The sequence below is a fragment of the Myotis davidii genome, unplaced genomic scaffold (assembly GCF_000327345.1).
Source record: "Myotis davidii unplaced genomic scaffold, ASM32734v1 scaffold1069, whole genome shotgun sequence".
Lineage (NCBI taxonomy): Eukaryota > Metazoa > Chordata > Mammalia > Chiroptera > Vespertilionidae > Myotis > Myotis davidii.
The window spans coordinates 1,100,945-1,110,073 of NW_006300018.1; the positions used below are offsets into that span (position 1 = coordinate 1,100,945).

Below are 9,129 nucleotides of genomic sequence, written 5' to 3' on the forward strand. Positions count from 1 at the left end.
AGCTCCAGCCCCGCCACGGCTGTGGGGCTTGGGGCTGCTGGGTGCTGGGCCCCGCTGCGGGCTTGTGTCTCTGCTCCTCTGGCCCCAGTGCCTCTGGGGCCATGGGGCTTGGGGTTGCTGGTGCCTGCCCCCCTGCGGGCTGTGTCTCTGCTCCTCCATCCCCTGGCAGCGCTGACCAAGTAGGCCCAGAGGCCCTCCACCAGCGGTTGAGGCAGAACGCCTGCATCATCACCAGGCTTCGCTCGGCCACTTGGAACCTATATATGCAAATTAGCCGTCATCTTTGTTGGTGGTTAATTTGTATATCATGCTGATTAGCCAATGGGAAGGGTAGCAAAGTTACGGTTAATTACCATGTTTCTCTATTATTAGTTCGGATGTATAGAAATTTCAACTCTACTAATAGTTATAAATCTACCAGGCTAGAGAATTCATTAACTGCATTCCCCAAAGTAATTCTAATTCATGTTTCCTAAAACATATTTTTAACCCAGTCTCAAGCACAGTGTGATTTTGTTCTGTATTCTTTCCATTTCAGAAAGAAAAGCTGAAGTCCCTTTTGGTGGCTAAAGAAAAGCAACATGAAGAAAGCTTAAGAGCTATTGAGGCTCTGAAAAATAGATATAAATATTTTGAGGTATAGAAAGCTTAAATTATTTCATATAACTCATAATGGGTAGTATTAAAGGACTTGGAGTTAGACTTGAATTGTATTACCATTCTTTTCTTTATAGTTTAAATAAATTGACCTTAGATAGTTTTTTATTAAAAATTTCTGAGGTTGTTACATTTTGACAAAATTGTAGTAATTATGCCTTTTTCCAGAGTTGTTGTAAAGGTTAAATGACATCTTTGAAATTGACTAGCATATAACAGACATTTAGTTCAGTTCTAGTTTCTCCTCATTTCCATGCTAACCATTTAAAGACTTTATATATTTGCCTATAAACTTGCAATGATTATAATGGCAGTAATAACAAAGTATCATATCAGTGAATAGTGGTATTATCAGGATTATCTCAGAAAACATTCCATACATACATGGATTACGTAGAACACATTGGTGAAGAATAGGATGTTAATAAGGCTCAGATCACATACTCGTCTTTGGTTGGATCAATTAACTTTTAGTTTCTGCAAGGCCATGCTTTTTTTTTTTTAATTTTTTCTTACAAAGGGTATTACATATGTGTAAGGCCATGTTTTTTTAAAAAAAGACTTTATTGAAATATTAGAAAGCACATATGATCAAGTGTATAAGTTGAAGAATTTTTACAAATTCTTAGGATCAAGAAAAAGCATTATCAGTATCCAAAATCCTCCTCACACTTGCTTCCTTTTACTACTCTATGCACCAAGGGTGACCACTCTCCTGACTTTTAACTGCATAGATTCATTTTGCAAGGTCATAATATATATTTTATAAATGTCATTCATCACTGGGGCTCACTGAAGAGGGTGACCTATTTAGTGTGAATCTTCATCTTTATTGGGGAATATGGCTCCAAAGAACATAGCAAAGGTAATTTTTTCTTGATTTTTTAAAAATTTATATTAGTTTCAGACATACAGCAAAGTGGTTAGACAATTATATAATTTATGAAGTGATCCCCCTGATAATTCAAATACCCACCAAGTACCATACATAGTTATTACAATATTATTGACTTATGCTGTACTTTACATCCCCGTGACTATTTTGTAATTACCAATTTATAATCACCTTTTTCACTGTGTCTCCCAATGCTTTTCCCCTCTGGAACCGTTAGTTTGTTTTCTGCATCTATGACTCTGTTTCTGTTTTGTTTATTTTGTTCTTTATATTCCACATACAAGAGAAATCATTTGATATTTGTCTTTCTCTGTCTGATTTATTTCACTTAGCATAATACTCTTTAGCTGTAAGATTTCATCCTTTTTTATAGCCAAGTCGTAGTTCATTGTACATATGTACTACATCGTCTTTATCCCCTCCTCTGCTGGTACTGATGGGCACTTGGGTTGCTTCCATAGCTTCGCTATTGTAAATAATGCTGCAGTGAACATAGAAGTGCATATATCTTTTCAAATTAGTGTTTTAGGTTTCTTTGGACATATACCCAGAAGCAGAATTGCTGGGTCATAAGGTAGTTCTATTTTTAATTTTTTGAGGATTCTCTATGCTTTTTTCGTAGTAGCTGCAACAATCTGCATTCTCACCAAGAGTGTTCCCTTTTTTCCACATTCTCACCAATATTTGTTGTTTGTTGATTTATTGATGATAGTCATTCTGACAGGTGTGATATCTCATTGTGGTTTTAATTTTTATTTATCTGCTGATTAGTGACATTGAACATCTTTTCATATGCTTGTATGTCCTCTTTGGAGAATTATCTATTCAGGTCCTCTGCCCATTTTTTAAATAGATTGTGGGGTTGTTGTTTTGTTTGTTTTTTTGATGTTAAGTTACATAAGTACTTTATCAATTTTGGGTCTTAATCCCTTATCAGATGTATCATTGGCTAATATCTTCTTCCATTCAGTTGCTTGTCTTTTCAATTCTTTGATGGTTTTCTTTGCTGTGAAAAACCATTTTAGTTTGATGTAGTCCCATTTCCTTATTTTTCTTTTGTTTCCCTTGCCTGGGGAGATATATACGTATTGCTAAGAGATATGTCAGAGACTTTACTGCCCATCTTTTTTTCTAGGAGTTTTATGGTTTTGAGTCTTACATTTAAGTCTCTAATCCATTTTGAGTTTATTCTTGTATCTGGTGCAAGAAAGTGGTCCAGTTTTATTTTTTTGCATGTATCTGTCCCATTTTCCCAACTCCATTTATTGAATAGACTCTCTTTACCTCATTGTATGTTCTTGCCTCCTTTCCATATATTAGTTGACTATGTAGGCATAGGTTTATTTCTGGGCTCTCTATTCTGGTTCCTTGATCTATGTGTCTGTTTCTATGGCAGTACCATGCTTATTTTACTATTATAGTCTTGTATAATTTGATACCAGGTAGCTCGTCACCTTTAACTTCTTCTTTCTCGAGATTACTGTAGCAATTCGGGATCTTTTGTGGTTCCATGTAAATTTTTGGATTATTTGTTGTAGTTCTGTGAAAAATGCCATTAGCATTTTGATGGGGATTGCATTGAATCTATAGATAGCTTTAGGTGGTATGGACATTTTAATGATGTTAATTCTTCCTTTCTATTAACACAGTATATGCTTCCATTTATTTTTATTTTCTTCAATTTCTTATAACCTTTTGAGTACTGGTCTTTTACCCCCTTGGTTAACTTTATTTCTAGGTATTTTATTTTTTGATGCATTTGTAAGTGGGATTTTCTTAATTTCTCTTTCTGATAGTTCATTATTGGTAAATAAAAATGCAACCAATTTCTAAATGTTTATTTTTGTCTTGCTATGTTACTGAATCATTTATCAGTTCTGGTAGTTTCTTGAAGGAATTTTTAGGGTTATCTATATACTAAGAGCCCAGCGTGCCATTCAAAATTGCGTAGCGCCGCCCACCCTTGAGTCACTGGTTGGGCCCCACAGCAGCCGCAGCCGCAGCCGCAGCCGCTGTCATTCCGTATCTGCCTCCCTCTCTGGCCCTTGAAGCCGCACAGCCGCTGCTGATCAGGCCCTCCCCCTGTGCCGGCGTGCGAGGCCTCTGCCACCCCGCCCCCAACGCTGCGTGTGCAACCTCCTCTTGTCCAGTCGACTGGTTATGGTGTCCTGGTTAATTAGCATATTTCTCTATATTTTTAGATAGATAGATAGTATCATATCATGTCAGGTACAAATAATGAAAGTTTTATTTCTTCCTTTCTAATTTGGGTGTCTTTCCAATTTATTGCTTTTTCTTGTCTGAGTGCTGTGACTAGGACTTCTAATACTATGCTGAATAAAAGTAATGAAAGTGGACATCTCTGTCTTGTTCCTTATCTTAAGGAAAATACTTTGTTTTTCCCATGCAATATGATGTTAACTGGGTTTGTCATACATGGTCTTTATTATATTGAGGTATATTTCCTCTCTTCCCACTTTGCTGAGAACTTTTATCATAAAAGAATGCTAGATTTTATCAAATTCTTCTTCTGCATTTATTGATATGATCATGTGATTTTTATCCTTCATTTTGGTTATGTAGAGTGTCATGTTAATTGATTTGCAACTATTGAACCAACCTTGCATCCTAGAAACAAATCCCATTTGGTAATGGTGTATGATCTTTTTATATATTGCTGGATATGATATGCTAATATATTTTTGAGGATTTTTGCATATTTGTTCATCATGTATATTTGTAATGTCTTTGGTTTAGAATTAGGATGATAATGGCTTCATAAAATGAGCTTGGGAGTCTTTCCATCGCTTGAATGTTTTGGAATAGTTTGAGAAGGGTAGGTGTTAATTCTTCTTTCAGTGTTTGGTAAATTCAAATGTGAAGTCATTTGGGGACTTTTGTTTGTTGGGATTTTTTTGATTATTGACTTGATTTTATTGATTGTAATCAGTCTGTTCAGATTTTCCGTTTCTTCTTGATTCAGTCTTGGAAGACTGTATATTATTTGGAATTTAAAGATTTCTTCCAGATTGTCTAGTTTGTTGGCATATAATTGTTCATACTGTTTTCTTATAATCCTTTATATTTCTGTGGTGTCAGTTGTACATTCTCATTTCTGATTTTACTTGGGTTCTCCCTTTTTTTGTTGGTGAGTCTGATTAATGGTTTATCAATTTTGTTTATCTTTTCAAAGAACCAGCACTTGGTTGCATTGATCTTCTGTGTTGTTTTTTGAGACTGCACTTTGTTATTTACACTCTGATCTTTATTATTTCCTTCCTTCTCACTTTGGGCTTTCTTCGTTCTTTTTCTAGTTTCTTTAGGTGGAAGGTTAGATTGTTTATTTGACATCATTCTTGATTCTTGAGGTAAACCTGTATTGCTATGAATTACCCTCTTAGGACCAGCTGCCTCATGTTATTTGATTGGACAATTTAACCACTTACATTTAAAGTGATCATTGATAGGTATGAAGTTGTTGACATTGTATTATATTTACTTTTCTTTTGATCCTTATTTTTAAAGAAGTCCCATTAACATTTCTTGTAATACTTGTTTCTCTCTCAAAAAACAAAAAAATCAAAAAGCATATCCTCAGGTGAGGATTTAAAAAATGGACCATATTTATTGTGATCATCTATATCAGAATTGACCTATAGCTGTTAGTATAATATACACAAATATACCAACATGAACTACATCTGCATATCTTTACTCTTGAAGGTATAATTTTTAAAATTTATATGCTAGATTCTTTGTATTTGGCTTACTTGAAAAAAAGGAGCAATCCTAATATATTTTGATTCAGAGCATCTTAAGTTTCTTTGTTTTCCTTTTCCTGTTGCATTGATGGGTTTATTACTGAGTGTAGGTCTTTGCCTCAATTTCATTTCCCGCTATCTGTCTCCTTTTGCTTTCAAGAGTAATGGGTATTCTATAAATTCTGAAAGAAGTTAACATTAATATTTCACAGTTAATGAGGTAGGATTCCCTTTCTGCTTCCAACAGTGGTAAAGTAATATTGTACAAATGTGGCATTTCCTTCTTTGGAGAAAAAGAAGCAGCAAAGAATATGCATTGAAAGTTGTTTTAATTCATTTGGAGCTCACTTTTTTTTTTCTTTTGAGCTATACAGTTTTTCCTTGAAACACTTTGCTTTTATTAAAATGCTTAGTGAAACAGTTCATTCCCAACCTATCTCTCTAATTGTTGGTAGTGCTGTGTCTTTGTGGTTCTAGTAGAATAAAGCTTAGGAGAAACAAGGAATGTTGAAAATGTGGTTTTAGTGACTACATGGTTTAGAGCTAAAGTAGATATAAAATATAACAAAATGACGTATTCACCTAAAATGTTTTAATTTATACTTTTGATTTCAGAGTGATCATGTAGGATCAGGAAGTCATTTCAGTAACCGTAAGTATAAAAATGTAGATTATCATTACAATTCACCAAGTTTGATCAAAGAAGAATGCTTTGCCTATTTATTTTTGTCTAACTGTATATTCTACTCCTGCCGCTAAACGTTATTTAACTATTTGTGTGTTATACCTCAACACCTAGAACTGTTATAGCCTCTAACATAAAATCTGATCATCTCTGAGGCACTGACTTTCCTTAGCCCCTGTTTTAAAAACTGTATATAATATGAATTACCAAATTTGCCTTGTTGGTTAATAGACATTTATCTTGTGATATTTGGGATTTGTTTTTTATGGAAGTAAACATAGTTTTCTGATTCGGAGAAATCTTTTTATATAGTCCCAATGCAGGTAATTTTAAAATTAGTTAGAAGTCCCATAACAGTTACTTATTTTAAGACTATACTTAATTAATCTTCACTTTTATGTATTGTTTTTCAATTTTAAAGAGTTTCTCTAGAATATCTATTTTTTGCTTCCCATTGAATATTAATATTTATCCTATAAATTGCAAGAACATTTTTATTTTGATTAATTATAAGATACATATTTTGTAATGGTTACTAGCGGCGCCTGGTGCACGAATTCGTGCACAGGTGGGGCCCCTCGGCCTGGCTGGCAATCAGGCCGATCGGGGCCATCTTTCCCAGTCCCAATCAGGGCCAATTGATGGGGGCCAGCCAGCCAGGGGGAGGGACCATGGGATGTTGGCTGTGGGAGCACATTGACCACCAGGGGGTAGCTCCTCCATTGAGCGTCTGCCCCCTAGTGGTCAGTGCGTGTCATAGCGACTGGTTGACTGGTCATTTGATTGACCGGTCATAACCATTGCTTAGGCTTTTATATATAGATAGATAGATGTAGCTTTTTTAGTCAACAGTTTTATATATATAGTCATTGATTTCAGAGAGGAAGGGAGAGAGAGAGAGATATAGAAACATCAGTGATGAGAAAGAATCATTGATTGGCTACCTCCTGCATGCCCCCACACTGGGCATCAAGCCTGTAACCTTGGCATGTGCCCTGACTGGAAATCGAACTGGGACCTCCTGGTTCATAGGATGACACTCAACCACTGAGCCACACTGGTGGGGCACAGTGTTATATGTTTCTAAAAGGGAACTTACTATCTATTCAGAAGAATATGGATACTTCCCTGTGTACAAAGTAAAATATGAATATTTTAGAACAAGGATAATTTTATACTATAACTCATGCTTCTCTTCTGTTTGAAAAATAAAGGAGAGATAACACCAAATTAATACTTAGCCTACTTTGGTATGGATAATGAAGTTCATATCATTTATTTGTATTTATTTAGGAAAAGAAGATGTGCTTCTTAAACAAGGTCAAATGTACATGACAGACTCACAGGTAATACTATTTTTTTTAATTAAAAATTTATTAAAATATTTCAGCCTTTTATAAAAGAGAACAACTTGTATATTTACCAAGAATATATGCATTGGCTATGGTTTTCATCGTAAAAAAAGTAAGTTGGTCTCGCATTCTTAATTTTAATAAAAGTAGATATTGCTGTTTCTGGTGCCCCCTAGCGTGTTTTTGATGACAGTGGCTTAAATGAGAGATTTGAGTTATAACTTCATGGTTTTTACAGTAAGCCTGTATTACAGCAGATGGTTAACTCTTCATATTTTTCCATAAAAAAGGGAAGACAGGTATGAATAATTAAAAAGTCATTTGTTTTGACTTTGCAATATAATTTCCTTTGCTTTCAAATATGCTATATTTTAGAAATTCTTCTCAAAACAAATAAAGCTTCCACGAAGGAGTATTGTCTGATTTTCTTACCTGTTTATCTGTTCCACACTTTCAGTTTGCAGTAGAAACAAGGTTTACATTCCTAGTACGTCCTATGGACTGTAGAACTGATAAATATTTGAGCTTCAAAGACCTTTTTACATGCCTTCATCTGTGGGCAGAGTGAATTAGTGTACATGATGTCTAAGATCATCTTAAGCTGGAAACTTTCTAAGATTCTAAGTTGAGAGAATGGATATTCAGTCAACTGAATAGTACTGAAGTAGATTAGGTAATATTTAACCATAATAAAATAAGTATGGGAATTACAAAGCTGTGTAAATAACTTGTTGGTAAATTATAGTAGTCTCAGTCTAAAGATAATTGGTAAGTTGAATGATAATAAGCAAACTGAGGTTGGGAAATTATTTCATATTGTTAATTTTCTTCTTGATTCAGGAGAAGGCAGTGTAGATTGTACTAACAATACTAAAATAGTGGAATGTACTCATAGCACATTGCTTTTATCAATGAACTAGAGGCCCAGTGCATGAAATTCATACAGGGGGCGGTGGGGGGTGTCCCTCAGCCTGGCCTGTACCCTCTCCAATCCGGGACCCCTTGAGGGATGTCCAACAGCTGGTTTAGGATCGGGCCTAAACTGGCCGTCGGACATCCCTCTCACAATCTGGGACTGCTGGCTCCTAACTGCTTGCCTGCCTGATTGCCCCTAACCACTTCTGCCTGCCAGCCTGATCGTCCCCTGACCCCTCTCCTGCCAGCCTGATTGATACCTAACTGCTCCCCTGACGGTCTTATCGCATCCAACTGCCCTCCCCTGCCAGCCCGATCGCCACCAACTGTCCTCCCTGCTGGCCTGGTCACCCCACGCAGCGTGCTGTTCAGTTCTTTGGTCATCCCTCACTTAACCCCCCTCCTGGCCTTGTCCTCCCAAGCAGCCTGCTGTTTGGTCGTTACTGTGATGGTGTCCCAGACAATTTGCATATTCCTCTATTATCAGTATAGACTAGAGGCCTGGTGCACAAAAATTTGTGCACTTGGGGGGAAGGGGGGGGTCCCTCAGCCTGGCCTGTGCCCTCTCGCAGTCTGGGACCCCTCGGGAGATAATGCCCTGCTGGCTTAGGCCTGCTCCCGGGTGGCAGAGGGCAGGCCCAATCCCTAGGTGCAACCCCTGGTTGGGCTCAGAGCAGGGCCGATTGGGGAGTTGGGGCGCTGCTCCCTGTCATGCATAGAGCAGGGCGGCTTGGGCGGTTGTGATGCCACCCCCAGTCACGCTCAGGGTAGGGCCGATTGGGGGGTTGGGGCACCGCCCCCTGTCACACTCAAGGCAGGGTCGATGGGGATGTTGCAGTGCCACCCCCTGTCAGGCACAGAGCA

At 37.2% G+C, this 9,129-nt stretch overlaps 1 protein-coding gene across 1 annotated transcript in view; it reads left to right on the forward strand.

The window, feature by feature from the left end:
* Positions 1–9,129, forward strand: part of UACA (uveal autoantigen with coiled-coil domains and ankyrin repeats) — a 58,067-nt gene that overhangs the window by 33,665 nt on the left and 15,273 nt on the right. The window contains exons 13-15 of the mRNA XM_006776071.2: positions 539–637; positions 5,929–5,965; positions 7,292–7,344. Of these exons, the coding sequence (XP_006776134.1) occupies positions 539–637; positions 5,929–5,965; positions 7,292–7,344 (189 nt within the window). The remainder of the gene's footprint in view (positions 1–538; positions 638–5,928; positions 5,966–7,291; positions 7,345–9,129) is intronic.